This window comes from Protopterus annectens, chromosome 4.part0 (assembly GCF_019279795.1).
Source record: "Protopterus annectens isolate FY-2018-M chromosome 4.part0, PAN1.0, whole genome shotgun sequence".
Classification (NCBI taxonomy): Eukaryota; Metazoa; Chordata; order Ceratodontiformes; family Protopteridae; genus Protopterus; species Protopterus annectens.
In genome coordinates this window covers 154,978,322-155,004,765 of record NC_056733.1, presented here as the reverse complement: position 1 = coordinate 155,004,765, position 26,444 = coordinate 154,978,322, and the positions used below count along the sequence as shown (strand labels likewise).

At 42.6% G+C, this 26,444-nt stretch overlaps 2 protein-coding genes across 3 annotated transcripts in view; one reads left to right on the top strand and one right to left on the bottom strand.

The window, feature by feature from the left end:
* Positions 1-26,444, top strand: part of DNAH9 (dynein axonemal heavy chain 9) — a 3,419,770-nt gene that overhangs the window by 512,784 nt on the left and 2,880,542 nt on the right. The gene's annotated exons all lie outside the window — the stretch shown is intronic.
* The window catches only part of ARPC5L (actin related protein 2/3 complex subunit 5 like), a 137,841-nt gene that overhangs the window by 26,925 nt on the left and 84,472 nt on the right, over positions 1-26,444 (bottom strand). For both annotated transcript variants that reach the window (XM_044068143.1, XM_044068144.1), the window contains exon 3: positions 23,300-23,476. In XM_044068143.1, the coding sequence (XP_043924078.1) occupies positions 23,300-23,476 (177 nt within the window). The remainder of the gene's footprint in view (positions 1-23,299; positions 23,477-26,444) is intronic.

Genomic DNA, 26,444 nt, shown 5'->3' with positions numbered 1-26,444 from the left:
AAGTCCAAGCCTCACTGAGATGAGTCACCAGATCCCCCTCAGTGTCCTCCTGCCACCCACTGCATATACTCAGCACCAAGGTCTCCCCATCATGGTAAGGCTTCATCATGTTAAGATGGTACAATTTGTGCTCCTACCTCCTGCCTAGCAGGTTTACCATGTAGTTAACTCACTGACCTTCCTCACCAATTCAAAGGGTCCTCCCCCAAGCTGTCCGCAGCTTACTGTGTATGACAGGAATGAGCACCATAACCTGCTGTCCCACAGCATACTTTCAGGCTTGAGCATTCCTGTCATAACAGACCTTTTTTTTGCTATTGGGCTCCTGCCAGGTTCTCCTGGTCCAAGCCCATGTGCTCCCTAAGCTTTGTCTTGAGGTTTAGGACATATGCCACAACAGACTCCTTGCGGGATTCACACTCGCTCCCACTCATTACAAATCAAATCCAAGGGCCCCCTCACCCTATGCCCATACAGCAACTCAGAGTAAAACAAAAATCTGTGGATTCTTGGGGTACCTCAAATGTATGCAAACAGCAGATGGGGCAAACATTTGCCTCACCCTCTCAAACTGGTCTACAAATGAGCTTAGTATGGTCTTCAGTGTAGAGCTTAACCTCTCCAACAAGACCATTAGTCTGGGGGTGGTCTTCAGGTGCTTCACCCTCCAGCGCTCCCACAGACAAGCCAGCAGGTTAGACATGAAACTTGACACCTCTGTCAGTAAGTATTTCTCTTGGGAAGCCTACGCCACTGAAAATGTCTAAGAAAAGCATTTGTCACCTTCTCTGCTTTGATGCAGGATAGAGCCATCGTCTCAGGGTACCTAGTAGCATAATCTACTACCACTAGGATATACTTCTTCCCTGTGGAACTTGGGGTACTCAGAAGCCCCACAATATCCATAGCTACCCTCTGATGCAGCTCCTCAATCACAGGCAAAGGCATCAAAAGGAGCTTTGTCCTAGTCTCTTGCCTTGCCTACTTTTTGACCCTGCTCACAGATTCTACAGTACTGTTATGTCCCTTGCAATCCCAGGCCAATAAACATCCCTCGTAACATGTCTCTTGGTACGCTTTATGCCCATTTGATCTGCAAAAGGAATGTCATGGGTTATGGCTAGAAGTGCCAGAGTGTAGGCTCTGGGCACTACCAACTGCTGTATTACCTCACCCTCTAACCATACCTTAGTGGGTCACTCTCTATAAGTAACACTTTGTACCAGTATACAAACTCACATTTTCCTTGAGAATCAGGTGCCTCCTTTGCTACCTCCCTCAAGCCTTGTAATGTAGGGTCCAAGAGCTGAGCCTGTCTCAACTCTACCTCTGTGACCCTTACCAGCTCCCCTTCCACAGAAGTCTGGTATCTTCTGACAGCTGTGCCCTACTGTCAGCCTGGGTACTACCAATCATCTCTGCCCTTGCAGTCACCCAGTCCAAGGGAACATCAGTACCCATCAGCAGCTGTGGCTGACTGCTACAAGGTTGCCCCCCCCCCCGAAACAGCCACATCACCAGACCCCAAATTCAGGTGTGGTGTCTGTCTGGGTCTTTGTCAGGCTACCAGACCAACATGGCCATCTCCAGGTCTGACCGCATGCAACTGCAAGCACACAAGGTATTGCATTATCACAATCATTCCCTATCAAGACATATGCAGGGATATCCTCAAACACACCTACTTGCTTCCTTTTCCACCCTCCCAGTCAAGGTAAGCATTGGCCAAAGTTATTTGGAATGGGGTTCCTCCCAAAGCTCTGATGGGAATTGACTGCCCAAGCAAGTACTGATCCTCTTTAACCACTGCAGGTTTCACAATGGTTATATGTTGAAGGCAGTTTCTCTTTCAATCAGTAGTGGCCAGATTTCTATCCACTAAAATAGGATACAAACTCTGGTGATAAGTTGTCTGGAGACAACAAGGGTACCAAACTACCACTGGCATACTATTACTCCCACTTGCTGGCTCCCCCACCTTTTGTTTCCCACCTTGCTTCAGTGGACATTTGTATGCTATATGGCCCCTCTGGTTACATTTAAAACATCTAAACCTTAATCCTGGCCATGTACCTGAACTAGTAGCTTCCCTTGTTACTGGTGGACTCCTCTGGGGTGGTTTAGGCTGCCCACAATATGCGCAGTACTGGTACCCTGCTTGTTAAGTAGAGATCCCCTTTTATCCCCAGCTCATCTGCAGAGTTACACTCCCGGTCTACCAACCAGATTCTTATGACTTCAGGCAAAGTGCTAAGGGCTTGTTCCCTCACCAAAAGGTCTGGCAGCTTTTCAATAGTGCTGACCTGACACCCACTCAACCACCTATGAAAACAAGTGCTTAGCTCAGCAATATAATCACAGACTTTCATCTGCCTTATGTCTATGCTCATGAAGCTTTTTTCTGTAAGCTTCAGGTGTTGACTTATAACATTAGAATGAACATTGCTTAACCTTGTCATAACTTAAAACAATCAGTATCAAACAATTTAGAAACAGCGCTTACAGCTTTACCATGGAATAAGGGGGTCAGGAACAGCACCCAAAGCCCTTGTGTCAACACCATATTGTCTACATACGGTTTCAAATATATTAATAAAACTATCAAAATTATCACCTTCTGTATACTGTGGAAGAAATATACTGACCATTGTTACTTCTAAAGCTCTGTTATTCCCTTCCCTATTACCTCCATGCTCCTGTCAGAGTCAGCATCTCCCCCTCATGCAGATGCGGTTTCTCATTTTCCTGGGCCTCCAAATGCCACCATCTCTCTGCTGATTCTAATTCCCTATGTTTCACCACTAGTTCCAAGTCTCTAACTCCAGATGGGTTTTCAAGTCCTCTGAGAAAAAGGTGAACTGTCCTATTTCTGCGGGCTGTACATACCAATCACCAAACAGGTTGCTGGTCTGTGATGCAGCTGCAACTAAGGCTGAAATAATTTCTTCTTTAGTCAGGTTGGCATGCACAAGTTCCTTGGATTTGCACACCTTAGCCAACTGGTTCACTGTTGGCTTGTCATAATCCTCTGTTGACATATTTGCCTGCTTTCCCTGATTGTTAAACAAACTGCTGTGAAAATGAAACTCTGCATGTTTGCCTTATGGCTGCTGAGAGTACACACACCTTTAGTGATAACTGCTTACAGGCTACAGAAGTTCAATTAATATCCCACCACTGCCACCAATATGTGATGTCCCTTCTCTGAGCCAGTGATCAAGGAGCCTCAAAATCCTCATCACTGACACCGGTGGGGAACGTTCACCGAGGGAAAAAACACAGTATTTTCAGATGCAGCTCTCTGCACCCAGTACAATTTCCCTTAAGAGCACACAGAGAATGCACACTCCAGTCCTGGGGCTGGGTACTCTCTCCAAGCCCCAAACATGACTCCCCACTGACACAGCTGGCACTACCTCACATCACAGAACGCATGTCACACAAAGACTTTTTGCTTTAATAAAAAATTTCAAACAAAACATTATTACATTTTCAGAACACCTCCATCCCCTATTAATTTAGAACAAACACAAAACTATGTATAGCTTCAAAAAATGAAGTTGAAATCTCCAGTTTGGAACAACTGCCCCAAATCTACAGCTGCACTGACAGGAATTACTTAATCGAAAATTAAGGTCACCATGCTGAAGTGCAAGCTAAAGCCTGTGCTCCCACTTGCACTGATTGTTTTTTCACATCTGACAGAGAAAGAAAAAATGAAAAGAGCAAAACCAGATTGCATGCTTTCAGAAAACTAACGTTTGGCCCTAAAAAAGTGCACTGCCTACCTTTAAATAACACTCAATTGTGCATTTTACTATTAAATGCATTAATGTATTAAAGCTGCTGGGGAGGCTTCTCTCTCTTATTCACTTAACTTCAAACTTTATTCATCACTGTACTACTACTTGCTATTCTAGCTTTACATTTTGCATTTCCCTCAGCAAACAATGCTCAGAACTCAAGACTGTGTTTACCTTGTTCATGCCTTTCATCATTTTATTTTTCAAGCCTACTTATTTACAAAAAAAAAAAAAAAAAAAAAAAAAAAAAAACTTTTTCTACCTTTACCCAATCTACATCTTGACATCCACCCTTTAACAACAAGGGCAATTATCTTAAATCTACATATCAGTACAAAATTTACACCACCCCATCACAGGAGCACAAGATCACAGCATTATATTAACTTAAAACTTGTTTTTGTCCAGCCTTTCCTATTGTGTTACAGTTTAAATATTATGCTTCTTACAACTAATAAGTACTTGCTTAATATCTTTAACTTGCAGAACAGTCACTAAAAGACCCTTACCCCAATTTAAAAAACCTATGACAGCACACTATACAAACTGCTTTGCAATATAGCATTCTGTTTGCATCCAGAAATGTCTTGTACAAATACTAACAAACATTTTAATTTGCAGTTATGTTCCCCCTTTTATGTCATTTATTATCCTTCTACAATAATGACAAAGTGGGGTATATGCTTAACAGTTCACCCCATATTAACAGTCATAAAATTTCAGTATCTCTCAGACACTTTCTTCATGCAAAGACAGATTTCACAATGTGCTAGATACTTTGCATTCCCCATTTACTCACCAATTTCAATGTTGCTGGTCTTCTTCCTTATCTTCATCTCCCAACACCAGACTCTGGTTCACGTCCAAGGTACTCCCAATTCTTCTAGTCAACTCCCATCCTTTTTTCTGTCTTTCAAGTATCTTCTGTTAGAACAATGGAAATGGTTTCACTGGCAAGTCTCTCTATGAGCTTTATTGCAAGAAGAATGTGAGGCAGAGTCCCCTTATGCTTGCTGGTTCACTCCTCTGCGTATTCTGCATCCAAAAATGTCTTTGATCCTCCAGGAAAAATTATTCTGAAGACAAATTGATAAAGTAGCTCGATTTTTCACAGCTGCCTAATTCTTCCAGCTGGTACAACTGTTCTTTACCAATATAGATCTTTGATGATTTCTCATGGCCAGGTTTGAAGCATACACATGGCATGTTCTTTCATTTAACATATCCTGCTGTGGAACACCAGTCCAGTTGCTTATTTGTGCTTTCATAAAATTAATACAGTTCTCTCCTCCTAGTTTCTCTGCTACAGCAGAAAATCTCAGGTTTTCTCTGCATGCTCTTCAACATGTCTTCTTGAGAAACCTCATACTGAGTCAGCCTTTTCTTCATTTCAACCTCAGATTTTTGCAATTTTATCAGTATATCTCAATAGTTACTCAAAGCTTTTTCTACTTTTTCCAGCCTTTTGTTATGAGTTGACCTATTCCTTCAATGTTTTATTTATTTTTATCACCTAGGATACATTTATTTTTTCCTCTAAATTACCAGAAGTGATTTATTGTATCAAAGCGAAGGCTTGAACTGCTTTTTGCATAACAGCTCAGGTTGAATGGCTGCTCATCTCGCCTCCTGCCTCCCTCCCGGGTGCTCCCTCTAATGCTTGCAACAGAAAAAGAAATTATATAACTACAACTTCAAAGCAAAAAGGAAAACCTCCTCCTGTTAACTTGAGGAGACGCCTTACTGCTCAACATGCCCTTCAGTACAGTTTTTCTACAGAAGGCTCTGTGTACGTAGCCTAATACCAAGATACATATCAGGTTTCAGTATTTTTGCAAGTTAACCTGTGAGCGATACTCCTTGCCTCTAGCGTGTTAGCAACCAGACACAGACTGCTTGGCCCTCTCACCCCTCCGGATTTTAATCTTTTCTCTATAAGAGCTAAATCAGGCTTTCATTCAAATAGTATCCTCCATGGTTACCTTCTTCGCCTGTTGCCACTAGGTGGCATTATACACCCTGGAATAAACTTTACTCACTATAATTTCTCCCACTGATTATCATTATAGTCAGACCCTTTTCCTCCCTGATCTCCTTCCCAGTTTTCTTCCCTAAGTTTTTCTCCTGCCCATTAAAGCTTTCTTTCTATACTACAAGATAAAAACTTTAGTATCATACTTACGTCTCAGCTGCTGTCTCTTTCGGTTACAGATTGTTTTTCTCTCTGTAGCTATTTCACCCTCTGGCTCTTTCTGCTCTGTTTACCCTTCGGGCTCACTCCGCTCCCCTACCGCCAATTCCCACCCACCCCCAGTACACCTAAACGTATACTTCCCTAACCACACCCACCTCTACCACACCAATCAAACTTTACCCCTCCACTCTGTTTCATCCAATACCCATTCACCTGCATCATTACTACAACCACACCCTCCTCCTCCTTTTCCCCGTCTGCTTTTTCGTTTCTATTTCCTTACTTTTCTGTCATATACCTCCCTATCACTATGCCTCCTCTACTAATCTCATCTTATTCAAAACATATCTTCCTTCTCTCACTCTTTCCTTACCTAATGCTACCCTACCTTCTAACCTCATATGAACATCTTAGCCTTAAAGAACCACACTCCCTCAATCAACATACTAGCTCACCTTCCCAAAACACATTCCAATCACTCAAACATTTCTTCACCCAGCTACATTCTTGCAAAATGTCACAGAAAGTTCCAAATTTTCTACACTAATCAAGTTAACAGAAAAACCTTACACTTCCTGACCAAACCATCAAACATAACAAAAAGATTACTTCTCTCCCTTCTAGCAGGTGACATTCATCCCAACCCTGACCCAAACACTCTTACTCTAAACCCCTTCTGTCCCCCTCCCTTAGGATCGAACTTGCCCCCAAACCCCCCAACTCTCTCTCTCTCTAGCCCACCTAAACATCCACAGCATTAATAATAAAATTGCCCAACTCCATGCAATGCTAGACATACACTCTTTCGACATCCTTTGCCTGTCTGAAACCTGGCTCAAACTAGCAACTCTAGACACGGAGATCACTCCCCCTGGCTACATCATCTACAGACTAGACCGCAAAGACACAAAAGGTGGAGGGATTGCAACACGTATGCAAACTACTGTCATACATGAAAACCTCCCACAATACGTAATGCAGAAATCCTTATCACCAAACTTCAGCTTAACACACACAAATCCATCTATTTAATCTACACCTAACTTCCCCCTGGAAATAATACCAGTTCCCTAGAAGAAATCCCTAGCTGGCTCTCCATTCAATTACCACAAGAAACCATAGTACTGGGCGATGTCAATATAGACTGGAAAACCTGTACCTCAGTACACTCTCCCACACTCTTAAATCTTCACGGTTTTTCATAAACCATTCAAATCCCCACCAGAACTAGCAAAACTAACAAGAAAGAAAGCATATTGGACTGGATTCTGATAAATGGTCACCATCATACTTATACAGTAGGGACACTACCTGATGACTTAAGTGACCATGCACTTAGACATAAAAGTGCAACCCCCAACCTAACTAAATACAAAATAGTCAGAACAAATAAAACATTTAACCCTGAAAGCTTCCGAACAGAACTCAAAGCTTGCAATTGGTCTCCTCTCAAACAGCTACCACTGGATGATGCTGTAGCATACTTCAACTCAAAGTTCCTTTCTATCCTAGACTCTCATGCTCCCTTAAGATCCATCAGAATTAGCTCAAAACCTGCCCCCTGGCTATTAAAAGATACAAGGCATAAAACTATCCTGAAAAATAAACTCGAACAAATTTCGTAGCACTAAAGATCCTTCCAACCAACTTAACTTTCGTCAAATAAGAAACCACTAAAAAGATGTACTTCTTGATAAAAGAAAATACTTCTACCATTTACCAACAAAATCCTCAAGTTCTGGGCAGGAATAAATACTCTCTTAAAGCCTGGTCACTCTGAAACCCCATGCCCCTCAGACACTTCCAAAAACAACCCAAAACAAACTGCTGATTCCTTCAATACTTTCTTTTCTGAAACTGCCCAGTCTCTAGCTAATCAACTAAGCCCCCACTACTTCCTGTCAGTCCTCCTCATCTTACACTTCTATTCCCACTTTTCAACTTCAACCAGTACCCACATCACTTATATGTTCTCTTCTCCACAAGCTTAAAACCTCCTCTCCTTCTGCCGACCTTCTTCCACAAGCTTAAAACCTCCTCTCCTTCTGCTGACCTTCCTGCTCAGTATCTAAAAAATTGCAGCCAAACCATTAGCCTATCCCATTTCCATTCTGATTAAAAGAACCTTTGTGGAAAGCTACATTCCTTCAGTCTGGAAGATCTCGCATATCATTCCCCTGCATAAAAGGTGGGATCTCAACAGAACTCTCTAACTACCGTCCCATAGCCTTACTCTCCCCCCTAGCTAAAATCATGGAAAAATGCATCCAAAAACAACTTCTTAAAGTTAAATTACAACCTACCAGCCAACTGTCAACATGGCTTCAGGCCTTTCCATAGCACCACTTCAGCCCTCCTTTCCTTTACTGACTGCATAAACAAAAACCGGAATAACATACTCACCTCTGCTCTCTATTGACCTACCCAAAGCCTTTGATATGGTCAATCACCATCTACTGATAAACTTACTTAAAACCTTTGAAATCAACCCTAGTACTATAAAGTGGTCCAAGTCATATCTTCATAACAGACAACAGGCAGTGCTTGGCAAAACAACTTATCCAACCTCCTCCCCATTACCCTTGGAGTCCCCCAAGGCTCAATACTTGGCCCCCTTCTGTTCTCTATCTTTATTAATGATCTTCATGCCAGTACTCCCTCTGCAACCTGTATATAATATGCGGATGATTCTACTTTGATTTGTTCTGCCTCATCCCCCTCTAAACTGCACTCTTATCACCCAGCAGACTTTCCAAAATGTTGAAACATGGTTCTTAAAACGATGCTTAATCTTAAACAAAGAAAACCAAACGGTTACTTTTCTCCCCGCACCACTCGACTTCTCTGTCTTGTCTAGTAATGGCACCGACATATCACCTGACCCTGGCACCGACATATCACCTGACCCTTCCACCAGGCTCCTCGGAGTAGAGACAGACAACAACCTATGCTTTGATTCTCACATTAACAACTCTATAAAATTAATTAGTCAACAGAAAAATAGGCTCCCTGTTTAGAATTAAACCATTTCTTACACCTCTTGCCAGAAAGTACAGTTTTGTACCTACCATAAATGTAGATGTTAGAGTGTCTTCACTGCTGCAGTCATTACACTTGGGTTATCCTGCCGTCAGGCGGTCCCGCAGTCGGCCCGAGTTCCAAAGTCTTGGTCCGGCATCGGTTACTGTCTCCTCTTCCCTGACGTCAGTGCGCCAGGGGTATACAAGATGCAGCCGACGCCATTTTCTTCAGTTTTTCTTGCCCCACGTCAGGTGCCCCCCCAAGAGGATAGGCAATACTTATTGCTTACAAAACATACATAAGGTAAAAACATAACCTTTAGTAGCCAGCAAATACACCACATAAAAAGTATAGTGTAGAAAGATATAGATAAGACCCAGCTAAGAAAGAGGGGAAGGCGGGTGGGTAACCAGGACTGCAGCAGTAAAGACACTAACATCTACATTTATGGTAGGTACAAAACTGTACTATGTTAATCATGTTTCACTGTTGCAGTCATTACACTTGGGAAGAATCCCAAAGCTGAGTCAGGGTGGCTGGTTCTAGAGAGGATTTGGTGTGACTGAGGCCCTGCAGCACTGTAGTGGCAAAGCCAGCTCTGGATCTGGAGTAAAGAGGCAAGTGGTAATGCTTGGTAAAGGTGTGCACTGAACTCAAGCTGCAGCTTCCAAAATGTCCTTGGTAGGTACTCCTCTAAGATAGGCAATAGAAGTTGCAGTTGCCCTGGTGGAATGTGGTCTAATGTTAGATGGTATAGGCTTCCCATGCTGTATGTAACAGAACCGGATACAGTGTCCTATCCACTTGGAAATGGTCTGCTTTGAAATAGCCTTTCCCTGTGATCTTGCAGCATAGGATACAAACAATTGCTCAGTTTTCCTGAAAGCTTTTGTTTTGTCCAAGTAGAAGAGTAATTGTGTGTGTATGTCCAAGGAATGTAGAATTCTCTCCCCTTTATTCTGGGGGTTTGGATAAAATGTTGGCAAGTGAATAGTTTGGTTGAGAGCCACACTGGATACCACCTTAGGCATAAATGAAGGGTTTGTTCTTAAGGAAACCCTGTCTTGGTGAAAAATGATGAAGGGCTCCACTGCCATTAGTGCGGTAGTTCTGAGACTCTTCGTGCTGAGGTTATTGCCAGTAGCAGAGCAGTTTTCCAGGATATACATTTTATTTCTGCTGCACTGGCTGGCTCAAAAGGAGGTAAAGTGAGCTTTTCCAAGACAAAATTGAGGTCCCAGGTAGATGTTGGTGCTCTCCGGGGCAGTCTTATGTTTTTTGCCCCTCTGAGGTACTGCTTTAGCAATGGATGAGAGAAAATAGGAGGATCTGTGTTGTAATGAGCAGAGATGGCAGAAGCGTGGATCTTAATGGATGAGAAGGATAGTCCTTTGTCCAGCATCTCAGTTAAGTATTGTAGTATCTGAGGTATGTTAGGGACAAGAGGGTCAAGGTTTTGAGCCTGGTTCCAGGCACAGAATCTCTTCCACTTTTCTGAATAAGATTTCCTGGTGCTAGGCCTTCTGGCCTCCAAAATGACATCCATCACCGCTTTTGAGAGGTGTTGCCTGTTTGGCTAATGAATCTGCCATGCAGCCAGGGATAAGGTTTCGAGCTGACTGTGTAGGATCTGATTGTTTTGTTGAGTCAGAAGGTGTGGAAATTGAGGCAAAATCCAAGGTGGGCCTCGAGCTAAGTTCTTTAAAATTGGGTACAAATGTTGGCGTGGCCAGTCTGGAGCAATCAGAATCATCTGTGTTTTTTCTTGTCTGGCTTTTAGAACCTTCGAAAGGAGAGGCAGAGGAGGGAAGGCATAAATGTGTAGGCTTTTCCAGATGAACGAAAGAGCATCCACTTTCCATGCGTGTGTGTGATAAGTCCTTGTTGTAGTTAGCAGTTCAGTGGGGAGGCAAAGAGATCTATGTTCGGGCACCCCCATTTTTGCATTATCATGCTGAAAACTTGTGGATTTAATTTCCACTTGTGAGGATCCATGATGTTTCTGCTTAGGTCGTCTGCCAGAGTATTTTTTCTTTCCTGGCAGGAATTGTGCTTGCAGATGAACTTGATAAGTTAGAGCTGTGTTCCACACGGTCATAGCTTGCCTGCATAGGGGTTAAGAATGAGTGCCCCCTTGCTTGTTTATGTACCACATTACTGTGGTGTTGTCTGTCTTTAATAATAATTGTCCTGGATGCAGAAGGTCCTTGAAAGCTGTTAGGGCATTTTGTACAGCCAACATCTCTTTTTGATTGATGTGTAGATGCATTTGGTCTGTGGTCCATTTGCCCTGAATACATTTTCCTGCCATGTGTGCTCACCAGGCGTAATCCGAAGTATCTGTTAAAGTCTGCCTGGCTGTGGGTAGTGTGAAAGGCTGACCCTTGTTGAGGTGACCACCATCGAAACTCCTGTTGCAGGCAGGGAATTAGTGGTATTACAGTTTCCAAGCTGTGAGTGTTGATTCCAAACACTTTTTAGGTACCATTGTAATTTCCTCATATGCAGTCTGGCATATGGAATTAGAAGTATGCAGGATGCCATGAATCCCATGGCCTGCAGAATTTTTCTGGCAGGGAGTTAGGACTTTGTTGCCATCAATTAAAAATATTGAGTCAGTTGTCCTTGTTTGTCTGGCGTGAGAAGCCATCTGGGCCGTTGTATTTAAGCTAGCACCCAGGAATATTATCTCTTGTGAGGGCACTAGTTTTGACTTCTTTTCGTTTACTGTGTACCCTAGGCAACTTAGCTTTTTTACAAATGCCAGATGCTTTAGAAGAATGTCCTTGCGCTCTGCTTGAATCAGGCAGTCGTCCAGGTATGGATAAATTTGAATTCCTTTTTGTCTGCAAAATGCAATTACTGGTGCCAGGCACTTTGGCTTATCTACTGCGCCCAGGGTCTTCACAAAGGGCAGTGCAGAGAATTGGTAGTGCATTGAACCAGCTATGAATCTGAGGCATCTTCTGCAATTTTGTCTGATAGAGACATGCAGGTATGCCTCTGAGGTCCAAAGTAACAAGCCAAGTGTTCTTGCCCAACATGGGAAGGAGCTGCTGTAGTGTCAACATTTTGAATTTTGGAACATCCAGGGAAGGAGCTGCTGTAGTGTCAACATTTTGAATTTTGGAACATCCAGGTAAGTATTTAGAGTGGAAAGGTCTAGAATGGGTCTCCAGGCTTTATCCTTTCTGGGGACCAGGAAGAGTCTTGAATAAAAACCTTGTCCTTGTTCCTGCTGTGGTACTTTTTGAATAGCTCTCATGTCCATGAGGGCTGTAATTTGCTTTGTGCTTCTGCCCATTGATTTTGTTGCAGGTCTGGCATTCCTTTTAGCCTTGGTAAAGTGTGAAAGTGGAACCTGTAACCTTGAGACACAATATTCAGCACCCATTTGTCCTGGGTGATTGTTTGCCAGTTGTGTGAAAAAATTGCTAGTTTCCCCCCTAAGGGAGCTGCCAACAGGGTAGAGTTTGGCATTGGAAGGGGAAAGTCATTGAGATGGTTTCCTGTAAGGTTGTGACTTGTCCTCAATTCCTTTTGGTGTTGAAGCACCCCACTGTCATGGTCTGTAAGATCCTTGGGGCCGAGATCTGCCTCTTGGGCGTCTGTATCTCCCTCTTTGTGGCCTGTCTGACACTGGAAAGGACCAATTTTTTGTAGGCCAATTTCTGCTAAATCTTGGTGGTGCACCTGTAAGAAATCCTTTACTGTTTGCATAGATTTTGCCTTATCCTCCATTTTCTTTCATACCTCCTCTGCTTTAACACCAAATAAAATATCTTGCTGTAAAGGAGCATCTAATAATTTCGCCTTAACACGATCTGGTAAGGTTTGTTCCTTTAACCAAGCATGCCTTCGCGTCACAGATCCTGTAACTGCTGCTCTACAAGAAGCTTCTAATGAATCAAAACCACATTGCAAAGTAGGTTTACCTACCTGTTCAGCTGCATGCAATAAATCCTGCATTTCCTTAAAATCAGGTTGTTCTGCACTTGTACTCATTTTCTGTTTTAACTGAGACAGTAAATATTGATATTTAAACATGTGAAACTGGCAGTTTAAAGCTCTCACTGCTAATGTTGCTGAGGTGTAAACTTTCTTCCCCCATTTGTCTAAAGCTCTGGAATCCCTGTCCGAGGGAACTGGATTTTTAGCTGTGGAGGCCTTTACCCCTTTGGGACCCTGGGAAACAGTTTCTGGGTCAGCAGCAGGGTTTCTATAAAGAAATTTGTGTGAGTCAGGGACTCTGTAGTACCTGTCTGGCTTGACTGGAGCAGGGGGTAATGAATCTGGATTTAAACTGGATTCAGAGAACACATCGTCCACAATGTCCATCACTGGCGGAATAGCAAGGGGCCTGTGCTGAGGCAATAAAAGAAAATCTCTGAGCCTTTTCTTGGACTCTGAGTAATCCTGGCCCTCCCAGTGGAAATGCTCCCTCATGGTGTGTAAAGTTTCCCCAAAATAATAATCCTCAGGAGGAGAGGCTGAAGGGATAGATTATTGGCAATTCTGATGTGCAAACAGGTGTCCTGGAGGTCCTGTGGAGCACATTCTATCCCTTCTAGTATGAAATAGGCAATCAACTGCACCATGACAATCTGGAACTTTGTTTTCTTTACATAAAAGTTTAGCACTCTGAAAAAGAGTATTGGCTTGAGGTCCTTGGTTTTCTTTGGGATAAAAACTATGTTTAATAAATACTTGACAATCACTGGTTTGGTGAGAGCTCTAGGACAACTATCTTCTGAAAAAGGATGGTAGCCGCTATTCTTGCTGCCTTCTCTTTGGAGTGCAACATCTGGTAATGGAAGGAAAACGGGCTGTTTTTTCTAAAAGGGAATATTACATTATCTTGATATTATGCTCATTATGCATCTGTCTTGGGTAATGGACAGCCATGCTTGCTGATGCAGGATAATCAACCTCCAATTGCTTACACAGTAGAACAGTTGGGCAAGTAGTCAGGAATTCTGCTGTTGCTTGAGGAAAGACCCATAGAATACCAGACTTTGCAAACTACTTCTGCCTTGCAGGCAGCAACATCCACAGAAGAAGCTCCCACAGCAGCAAGCACCTTTATCTGAAAACTGCTCAAACCCCTGCCTCTGTGATTTTAGGAGAGAGAAATTCTTTGCATCCTTCTGGTTCCTGGAAAAGGACCGAGACAAAGAATTTTGACTCCAATGGCACAGAATTTTGCCTGCCTGCTACCTTTTTAACAGCTTCTTTTTCCTCCCAGGTTGGGGGGGGGGGTATCTGACAATACCAAATCTAGATGGCTTCCCATTAATACCTTCATGAAAGAGAAAACCAACAATGAGCCCATTGTGCCATGGTTGTCTGCAGCATCCTCAATGGAGTAGCATGTGACATTGCCAGAGGCAGTCAGCATTAACTGAGGACCACTGACAAATTAGCTTTGGCATGGATAAGTTTGAAAATTTAACAGTCCAGCACTGAGAAAGGTCCCAATGAGACTGCAGCCAAACTCAGTATGAACTCCTTGGCCCTGGGCATATGGTGCCCATTCTCTCAGCACTAAAGGTGTGCATGGTGATAATACAGCTGGAACCAAATGAAGTACACAATACTGGAATCAATCTCAACTCCACAGCTCCCACTGCCGAAGCCAAGCCCAGCATGAGATGCCGAAGGAAAATGGCTCTCCCAGTCCACCTTAGACAGAGAGGAGCCAAGCCCAGCATGAGATGCCGAAGGAAAATGGCTCTCCCAGTCCACCTTAGACAGAGAGGAGCCAAGCCCAGCATGAGATGCCGAAGGAAAATGGCTCTCCCAGTCCACCTTAGACAGAGAGGAGGATGGAAGTACACTCAACAGAGTCTTGATCAAGGAATGATTCGTATGATCCCAGGCAATGCCAACATAATGAACAAGGTGAAGTACCTGGCCAATTCCTTCTCCAAAGTAAAGCTACCAAGTCCTTTCATTTCAGAAGGCTTGGGGAAAATGACAACTTCCATGTGGGAACTTGGGGGGGGGGGGGCAACTACCTCAGGGCTACTTTACCCTGGGTACCCTAGGCTAGGTGGCAGAAATGTGTCTGTCTTAGCCACCACTACCTTCCTTTTTTCTTCTCTGTCCTCTTTGACATGTCTTCAAGTGGAGGTGACAATCACTTCAGAAATCAACTATTTCTTCATTTCTGGAACATCCCAATGTTCTGGCCGCATGCAAACCACACACAGTTAATGTTAGTGCAGCGACAGAATTTTATGGTTACAGTGGTCATGCTTCATAAATCCCAAGGACCTATCTCTGTCTATAACAAAGCTATGCAAACATTTAAGGAGAACAACAACAAATCATAGAGATTATTATATGCATAAAGTAGCAGATAATATTGCAAGAACTAAGCCAACATGGGAATGGAGAAATGAGATTCTGCTGATAGGGATAACTGCAATTAGGAATATAGACAATACACAAGAGGGGGCTGGAATTTACTGGAGAAAACTAACAAAGGAACCAAGATATCGGGAGCAAATAACTAGAGAGGGAAAAAGGTAATAGAATGGAAACCGGTCAAGAATTTATTTGGACTGCAGGTTAGAGATTGCCTTCCCTATCAAGGATTAATATCACAGTATAGGCAAAGAGAAAAATAGGGGGGTCCTAAACAAAACACCAGCACTGCTAGAGTTTTTAGTAGAATCTAGAACAGAAGCTGACGTTAAAGGAATAATTAGTAGAGCATATAAAATATTGCACAACTATAATAATCAGAGGAGGTTAGAAAGGACTGGGAAAAGAGAATGGATAAGCAATTCACAAAGAAACAATGGGAGGATAAATGTACGACTCCCAAATATGCAATAAAATTTAGGATTTTTGCTTGGACATGTATACCCAAAGTAGACTCCACAGAGAATTTTTCCTCAGGTAAACAGCAAATGTTTGAAGTGCGATGGGAAAGAAAGTGGTAACTGGGAACATATTTTTTTTTTAGTGCAATGAGTAGGCAGATTTTTAAAGATTCCCTGCAGACATGCTCTCTCAGAGATGCTGGCTGAGCAAATAGGGAAATGATTTTTCTGAGCTATGATACAGAATTGGAACTGCCTAGACATAGTAAGGTCTTGCTAAGTCTAATTATGGTGGCTGCCAAAAAAGCAATTACTAGAAAATGGAAATCAAAGTCTAAACCAACTGTGCTATTAGTAGTGAATTTAGTAACAGTGAAAAACTGGAACTGGGATCTTTAAAAAAAGGATAAGAGCAAATTACATAAGAAAAAAATGGGAATTGTGGGAACAATACAAACTGGGGAGGAATGAGGTTTAAAAGAAGGCAGGACTTGAATGAGCTATGTAATGCTTGACTGACAATGATTAGGTAGATAAGTGATGTACAATGTCTGCAACTGGGATTATGTCAATACAGTTTGTTTTCATTTACATAAATGAATGATTGCCCATGTCATAAGTGATAATTTAATAAATGTGTTTCTTGTTTAAAGACCCAACAGTGGTATTTTCTTACATTCTGCTTCCATCTGGATCATCAATTTTCTACTAATGTTGTCAAATGTTTGCCTTCCAACTACAAAACTACATTGATCATATCCATCAATTTTGGCATTACTTTTGCCATTCTTTTAGCCATTACAAACACTTTATAATCATGGTTTATTACTGAATTGGGCTTGTATGAAGCTGGATCTGATGGATCTTTACCATCTTTAGGTATGTATTACAGCTACCACTGCCTTCTTCCATGATGTTGGTACTTCTCTTAAAATACAAAACTTTCCAGATCTTTATCAGTTTTTCCCTCCTAGCTTACAAACATCCACAGGAATACCATCTAATCCTGAGGACTTTCCTGTAGACTGGTTATACATCATCATTTTTATCTCATTTCCTCCTATCCAGTTAGTGATTGAGCCTCACCTACCTCTAACTTTGGCACATTTCATTCTTCCATAAATATTTCCATTTGTACCTTTCTTGACTCCCACATTTCTCTCCAATATTTGTATGGTTATTAAGATTTCGCTGTAGACTGTGAAAATTATACTAGCACTGTGTGAGCAAATTATAAGTATACTTTTCACTTCAATTTTGTGAATGTTAAGAGATATCATGATGATTTTATGCATATTTACAGATAGATTTAAGACGCAATTTTCTAAGATAATTAAGACCTGGTCAGTACTGCTAGTTGTTCAAAATTATCAATTCCTGACCATGCTAACCTGTTTCACTTTGTATTAGTCTCCTGCACTTACGCCAAGATATTAAATATCTTGCAAAAAATTACAGAAGTCTCATACTCCTGTACCTCTGAATTAGAAACAGTATTATGCACACAGTGATGACATTTTTTTGTTAAATTTTTGTTTATTACATGTGCCACCTAGAATGAGCTCACTTCCAATATGTAATGTTGGGCATGTACATCAGTATCCTACCATTTGCCTGAAATTGTCTTTCTACTACACAAGTCAGCAGTGAGATTTTTTAAACTAGGGGCACCATAGATGACTGACTTAGCAGATTACAATTTGCTCCTTCTCATAAGCTGCAATGTTAATGTTGAAACAGGGAAGAAAAAGTACAATTTTGTACCTACCATAAATGTAGATGTCCGATAGATATGCAACTGCAGTCATAACATATGGGGTTGTCCTGCCTCAGGAAGCCCTCGGTCAGCCGGATTCCAAAGTCTGGGTCCGGCGTCGGCCGGAGTCACCTCCTCTCAGACGTCAGAAAGGCTGGAGTATAAAGGCATCGGCAGACGCCATCTTCTTCAGTGTTTCTTGCCCCAGATGCCAGGTGCCCTCCTAGGAAGGCTAAATTTGGTGAATGGATAAACAATTCCAGACATGCACAACAGTAATAAACAAATACACCATAGGAGATACCCCCAGCTAATAGGAATAGGGGTAGTGGACCCATAAAGGAAGTTGCAGAGGGGTAGGAGGGTGGGAAAATCCGACTGCAGTTGCATATCTATCGGACATCTACATTTATGGTAGGTACAAAACTGTACTATGTCCTTCAAGAATGCAACTGCAGTCATAACATACACAGCCAAGCTGGGGGTGGATGGAACTAAGAAAGGGGTGGTGTAGCTAAAATGCCCTGCAGGACTGCCGAAGCAAAGCCTGCTCGAGATCTGGAGTATAAGGGCAGGTTGTAGTGCTTGGTAAATGTATGCACGGAGCTCCATGTAGCAGCCTCTAGAATGTCCTTTGTAGCCACTCCCTCTTAGGAAAGCTGTGGATGTGGCCTAATATTGGCTGGCACACCTTTTCCATGGAAAGAATAGCAGAATCTGATGCAGTGTCCAATCCATTTTGAAATTGTTTGCTTGGAGATTGCTTTTCCTTGTAAGGTCAGACTTTCTGGGGGCCTTAGTTCTGTCCAAGTAGTAGCGTAGTTGCCTGTGTATGTCCAAAGTATGCAGCAGTTTTTCCCCCCTGTTTTGCGGATTGGGGAAGAAAGTAGGCAGGTGAATAGCTTGATTTAGAGAGACCCTGGAAATTACTTTTGGCATGAATGTAGGATTGGTTCTTAGAGAAACTCTGTCCTGAAGAAAAATGAGGAAGGGAGGTACTGCCATGAATGCCTGTATCTCCGAGACTCTTCTTGCAGATGTGACTGCCAACAGAAAAAACATTTTCCATGATAGAAATTGCATTTCTGAAGTTGCTGCTGGCTCAAAAAGGAGGAAGAGTTAATTTTTCCAAAACGAAATTGAGGTCCTATGCAGGTACTGGCTGTTTTCTGGGAGGTTTGATATTCTTTATCCCCCTTAGGAACTGTCTTAGCAAAGGATGTGAAAACACTGGTGGATCACAATTGTATTTTGCTGAGATTGCTGAGGCGTGAATCTTTATAGAAGAATATGAGAGACCAGTATGAAACATTTCTGCCAAGTATTCCAATATCTGAGGTATACTCAGTAATGTTGTATCCTGACCCCTGTTGGCATTCCAGATGCTGAATCTCTTCCACTTGGCTGAATAGGTTTTTCTGGTGGAAGGTCTGCATGCTTCCAGTAAGATCTCTTGAACTTTTTTGGAAAGAGAGGTAGCGGAAGGAGTCATGGTAATCTCCAGGCTGTCAGATGCAATGTTTTCAGGTTTTGATGGACAGTCCTTTAATTGTGTTGTGTTAGAAGCAGGGGCCATAGGGGCAGAGGCCACAGTTTGGTCCGAGTTATGCTCAACAGCAATGGGTACCAGTGCTGCCTTGGCCAGTCTGGAGCTACCAAAATGCCTGTTGGTTGTTCTGCTTTGATCTTCAGTATCACCTTGGTCAGCAGAGGTAGAGGAGGGAATGCATAAACTTTTAGGGAATTCCAGCTGAAGGAGAGAGCATCCATTTTCCAGGCTAGAGGATGGTGGGTCCTTGTGCAGAACTTTTCCAGGTAATGATTCATGTGAGAAGCAAAGAGATCTACATCCGGTCTTCCCCATGTCTTTGTTATTTGTGAGAAAATGTGAGGATGCAGCATCCATTCGTGTGGAGAAATTTCTGCTCAGCTTGTCCGCGAGTACATTGTCCTTGCCTGGCACAAACTGGGATTGCAAATGTATCTTCAGACTCAGGGATTTTTCCCAGAGAATCATTGTTAGTCTGCAAAGGGGATAAGAATGAGTGCCTCCCTGCTTGTTTATATACCACATGACAGTGGTGTTGTCTGTCCTTATTAGCAAATGCCCTTGTTGTAGTGATTTTTCGAAAGTCTCGATTGCATGTATCACTGCCAACATCTCTTTTTGGTTTATGTGCAGATGTCTTTCCCTTGGTGTCCACAGACCTTGAATGCATCTTCCCTCCATGTGCGCCCCCCATCCATGATCTGAGGCGTCTGTTGTAATCATTTGACCTGCTTGAGGTCTGTTGAAAGACATGCCTTTGTTCAACTTGACTTGCTTGAGCCCACCACAAAAATTCTTTTTGCAGACATGGAATGAGTGGGATTACGTCCTCTAGGCTTTGGCTGTGTTGGGACCAAAAGCTTTTTAAGTACCATTGCAGCTTTCTCATATGAAGTCTTGCCAAAGGTATCAGAAGAATGCAAGATGCCATGAACCCCAGGGCCTGCAGGATTTTCCTTGCAGTCAGCTGGGAGAGCTTTGCTAGGCCTTTGAAGTACTCTGGTAACTGCTGTTGTTTTTCCTCTGTGAGGTAGGCCATTTGAGTTTCTGTGTCCAGTTTGGCTCCTAGGAAAATAATCTGTTGGGATGGCAGTAGTCTTGATTCCTGTATGTTGACTGTGTATCCCAAGGCCTGCAGTAGTTGAATGACATAGTCCAAGTTTGCTATTAAGGTTTGCTTGTTGTCTGCTTGTATGAGGCAGTCGTCCAGGTAGGGGTATATTTGAATCCCCTGGAGTCTGCAGTGTGCCACTACTGATGCCAGGCATTTCGTGAACACTCTGGGCGCAGTAGATAAGCCAAATGGAAATGCTGAGAATTGATAATGCTCTGTCCCTGCAAGAAATCTGAGGTATCTTCTGCAGCTTTGATTGGGACATGCAGGTATGCCTCCTTGAGGTCCAGAGTGACCAGCCAAGACCCCTTGCCCAGCATGGGAAGGAGTTGCTGCAACGTCAGCATTTTGAACTTTGGCACAATGAGAAAAGTATTTAGAGTAGACAAGTCCAGTATAGGCCTCCATTTGTTTTCTTTTCTTGGAACAAGGAACAGTCTTGAATAAAATCCCTGGCCTTGTTCCTGAGGAGGAACCCTTTCTATTGCTTTTATACTTAACAGCTTTGAAACTTGAGTGAATGCCTCTGCCCTTTGATGATGTGGCAGGTTTGGCATGCCTTGTCTTATTGGTAAAGTATGGAAGTGGAATCTGTAACCCTTGTCTATTAAATGCAGAATCCAGTTGTCCTTGGTTAAGATATGCCAGTTTTTTGAGAATAAGGATAATTTTCCGCTCAAAGGTGCTTCTCTTTGAGCCTTTGTAGGCGGTATGAAAGTCAAGTCATTGTGATTGTCCTTGTGGTGCAGCTGGGCTGCCTGCACCACTTCTTTGACTTGGAGGTTGCCATTGGCGGCCCCTGTAGGATCCACAGTGTTGTCCTCTACCTCGGGCACGCCTGTTTTTTTCCCCTTTGAAACTTGTCAGAGTCTGGGAAGGACCAATTCTTTGAAGGCCAGTTTCTGCTGAATCTGGGTGGCTGAACCTGTAATAAATCCTTGACTGTCTGTACTGACTTAGCTTTTTCCTCAATGGATTTCAACACATCTTGTGCATTCGTACCAAAAAGCTTCTGTTTTTCCAGAGGTGCATCAAGTAACTTTACTTTAACATGGTCTGGCAATGGCTGATCTTTTAACCAAGCATGTCTACGTATCACAGCCCCAGTCATAGCTGCCCTACATGAAGCCTCCAATACATCATAACCACACTGAAGAAAATGATAGTTAACCTGCTGAGTGTTATGTATGTGATCCTGCAATGCTTTTCTATCAATAGGCTCAGGGGAGGCTAGCTTTTTCTGTAAATCATCCAGTAAAAAATCCTGGTACTGAAACATATGAAAAAGGCAGTTAAGTGACCTCATGGCTAGGGTGGTAGAGGTATAAACTTTTTTACCCCATCTCTCCAGGGACCTAGCTTCCCTATCCGCTGGCAGTGGATTCTTGGCAGTGGAAGTAGCCACTCCCTTGGGGCCCTGTGAAATAGTTTCTAGATCCACAGAGTGGGCCTTAAAGAGATGTTTGTGAGTGTCAGGGACCCTATAATATCTGTCTGGCTTGACAGGAGCAGGGGGGAGAGTATCAGGGTTAGCACTGGAGTCAGAGAAAACCTCATCCAAAACATCCATAACTGGAGGAATAGCTAAAGGTCTGTGCTGGGGAAGCTTGAGGAAGGTACGTAGCCTCTTCCTGGAATCACAGAATTCCTGACCCTGCCATTTAAAATGTTCCCTCATAGAGTGCAGGACTTCACCAAACGAGAAATCCTCTGGAAGGGAGGCAGAGGGAATTGATTCCTCAGCATCAGAGTCCTCATAGGCCTGGAAGGATTCTTCTTGGGTATCTGAATGCTCAGAATCCCCAAAGGCTTCATCTGAAGAGGTTGTCAGCCTGCTCAGTTCTGGGCCTTTTCTCTGCAGGTGGCTGAGAACCTCTGTCTGGGTGAGGCTGAGACCCCCTGATAAGAGAAATTAGATCTGCAGCAAGAGACATGATCTGTTTATCAGAAGAAGGGGCCTGAGCAGCAGGTTTAGGATGGGCCTTGGCCTGGCTGGCGGCCTTAGCACGTGCAAAGGCCTTGATGGACATGGATACAGGAGGCCTTGCAGCCCTACGTGCAGGAGTAACCTTGTCTACAGGAATGGTGTCGGGTAGATCCAGAACTTCGGTTTCCGGAGGAAAATCAACAACCGGCACCGGAGAGGTCTCAGAGACCAAAGGACGTGTTAACGCTGTGTCGTCGGCCTGGAGCGGTTGAATTACCGCTTCCAAAGGGACCGAAGCACTAGCGGAGGGTTTAGGAGTTGCATCGGTGGTGGACGCGGGCCGAGGATGTCGATCCCGGTCCTTTCGTTTTTTGGTAGATTGAGTTGTCGGTAAATCCGACGGCATGATATACACGAAAGATTCACCGAAAAAGTCTTCGGCAAATTCTGCCCGGCGCCTGAGAGTGCGCTTATTAAAGCAAGCACAGGCAGCATAGGCCGAGACGTCGTGGTCTGGGCCCAGGCAAGGAAGGCAGTAAGAATGGAAGTCCTTATGAAGTATTTGTTTACCACAAGACAAACAATTATTAACTTTCTCAATTTGTTCTGACATCGGCTGAGGCAAGAAAAAATGTTCCCCAACGGGGTACTTGGCTTTTAGATGACTTCGGTACTGAAAACACAGGAGCTGACCGACCGGCACTTGCGAACTGCTTCTGCTTCGGGCACCGCGCGGCAAGAAAGACTGAAGAAGATGGCGTCGGCCGATGCCTTTATACTCCAGCCGTACTGACGGAGAGGAGGCGACTCCGGCAGACGCCGGACCCAGACTTTGGAATCCGGCCGACCGAGGGCTGCCTGAGGCAGGACAACCCCATATGTTATGACTGCAGTTGCATTCTTGAAGGACATCAAGTGTAGATGAGTTACTTAGGAATTTTTATTTAGAAGCTATCTGTTCATACCAACAGGACTTCTATCAACCAAATTAAAAGCTACTCAATATAAGTACCCATCAGATCGACTTACTTCCAGTGTCAGACTATGGGACAACTTTAAATCACATTTCAGACAAGTATTAAAGATAAGGTGCATAAACAAATACCTTTTCATGCCACTGCAGTAATACAGCACTGCTATTTTCTGTAGGCTTCTCAAATCCTTTATAAATATACTTCATTAACAAATCAACGCCATTTCTGTCTAGTGATTTAACTGCCTGTTCCATTTCACTGCTCTTGAAGGAAGTAAGGACTTTGAGCACTATTCCCTGGGCACGTTCCTGCAAGAGAGAGAGAAGATATGCAAGGTACAAAACAGTATAATCTGGAAATTATTTGTCCCATTTTGGTCATAAAAATAGTTTCTGCTTCAGTAACTCAAGTAGTAAATACAGTGTACCACCATTTCTAAAACAACTTGTAAAATCTTGCCAGAAAGAATTAAAGAGACAACTATGAGGCTAGGAGAGACCTGCTGGCGAAGTCGTAATTCACATTAGAGGAAATCAAGTATGTTCAGGTACAATGGAAAGAAAAGCCCGTCTCTGAGCTAATTTATTGGACTGCAAAACGGATCATGCATAATGACTGTCCTGGTATTTTTTTTACCTTTTGGTGTTTGATAATACGTGTTGAAAGGATGAAACTGTCCTCATGCAGCCAGTCAAAATCACTAAAACATTTCAATAGGAATTTTAAAACTACTTCATGCCACTGTGAGAACATTCCAGTGGTAAACAGGCTCCGATATTAGCTATGAAATTATTCCCTCAAAACCGGTGTAAAAAAAAAAAAAAAAAAAAAAAAAAAAAAAAAAAACTTAAGTCAGTATATAAAGCACAGTAGAAAGTAAAATTTTATGCAGTTAAAAAAAATAAACTCTGTTATGTTGGTCTCTCTGAAGATACATGTACACAGTAAAACCATAAATATGACCACAGTACTGCTTAGTCAATTTGACGTGTTGACTTCTTATCTGACCAATGAATACATTTCTAAAGCTCTCCTTTAATTTAATATAAACTGCATTTTCTGCTGAACTGTGAATAAGAACAAATCCAAGGTCAAGGAGAGCCAGTTACTTTTTAGTTGTGATGACTGTAGACACACACATATACACAAAGTATAAACAAAGAGAACTCACTAAATACAGAGTGGGGTATGGGGGAGAGGTATTAATGCCAAAATAACAACTTCCTTATACATCTATGGCCACGGTTTGCGCCTCAAACAAATCCACTAACTATGGCAGGATTTTCTAGACATAAGCCATACCACGTGGCACTGATTACAAAGCAGTATTCCTTCAATAGTGTCGGCTCAACACAAAACTGCCAGCAGGACAGCCATGAGAAGACTGGGCCTTCTCTGGATATCCAGCTTGAAATGCATCAAAAGATATGTACATTCGTCTAAACTGCTGCTTCCAGGATACCTTTTGGCAAATGCTTTTCTGAAATATGTAGAACAGCAGCCAGAGCTCTTTACAGATGGACTTGGCAAATGGACTTGGCAAATGGTTTTCAGAGTCATAACTCTAGTTCCCATATCAAAATATGGCTTGGCCAAGAGAAAGATTTCCATCTGTCCTAAAATAAATAACTGGTTGGCCTACACAATATTCTTCCTTTAATACAAGTAACATATCAGCTGCCTGTGAACATACAAAAAAATTACACTTTCACCTCTGTTCACACACACAAATAAAAAATATAACTATGAATTAGTGCAGCAAAAATTTAAGCTATTTACTTACTGCAAATTCAGAAGGAAAAGTCCATCTGTAGCATCTTCAACCAGCAATAAGATCACAGGATTTAGGCAGATAAGCAAGGTAAGACTTCTCAAGCTCTAATTCCTCCATTTAACCAATAATGCTCAATGTTCTTATTGCGTCTCCTGATCTCTGGTATGCTATTTGAAAGCAAAGCTCATACACTAAAAAGCACGACCAAAAAGCAATAAAAATGAAAACCTCCAGCCCTAACTCACAAAAACCTAGAAGAACAAAGGTGGGTATGCAGAAGATGCTTGATGCGAATCATATATATTTTTATTATGCTAAGTATGTAATTTCTGCAACTACCAAAACCATGCAGGAAAGCTTTAATTTTCAGAGAAACCAGAAAGAAGTCCATTATGATGTTTAGAGATAGTAGCTAGATGAACTTAATAGATGAAGAGCATCAACACATGCCAAAAATCTAGAGCAGGTAATCTAAAGCTTCAGACACAGATGCATAAAATGAACTAGCCCCAGAAAAGTGGCCCAAAATGAAAAAAAATTCACTCACTTATAGTTCTTCCTGGTAATGAATCTCTGGTCAGAAATAAGAATTCGGACAATCCTAGGAAGGTATGCAATCTCTCTGGCTATTGGTGGAAATGGAGTACGCATGTAGTAGATGAACAGAATGAGAGGCTAAGTCAAGCTTGCAAGAAGGGTTCTAAAAGGTCTCCAGCACAGAGGCCTCTTCAAGAGATGAAGCCAAAGCAGAGACTGTCATACATACTGAAATCAAACAGGGACTAAAACAACAACTTTGGACTTGGTAACCTTGGCTTCTGTAGAAGTTTCAAAATAAAGGGAAAGGAGCCAAGGGGAAAATTACTGAACAATAGTATCCTTGGGCTGTTCACTGAATAAAGTATTAAGGAAAAGCTATCTTTGTACTTCCATGGATCTGGATGTAAAAACGTCAAAGCAAGCCCCAGCAATGGGACATTTTTTCTGGGGCTGATAAACTGAGGGATCACTTGTGTGACATCAGAAGTCAATGGTTGAGTCTTTTCACCAGTGAACTAGCCTCTCCTGCAATGTGCCTAGATGTCAAACTGCTGCACTGATGCAGACTATTCCCATATCTTCAAAGCTTCTTTTAGAAAAAGGGGGTAGGAATGTGTTCCTACTCACTTGTTGATATACCACACTACAGCCATATTCTTAATGTGAACAGTAATTGCACCATTAGGAAGTTAGCCCTGAAAGCCTATAGAGTGAGGAAGACCACCCACACCTTCAAAATACTGACACAGACTGGCCTCTACACATGACTTCATACCTTTGATGGTCTCCTCTTAATGCTCCCCAAACCTAAAGCATTCGTAGTGGAATGGGGAGGTGAAAGGGGCTGCCTAGAGTAAGGACACGTGTGCGCATGTGAAGCCACCACTGTAACTGCTCTCTGCACGTCTTGGAAATCCTGAGCTGATCAGAAAGAATGTCTGTATTCTGAGACCTCTGAACTT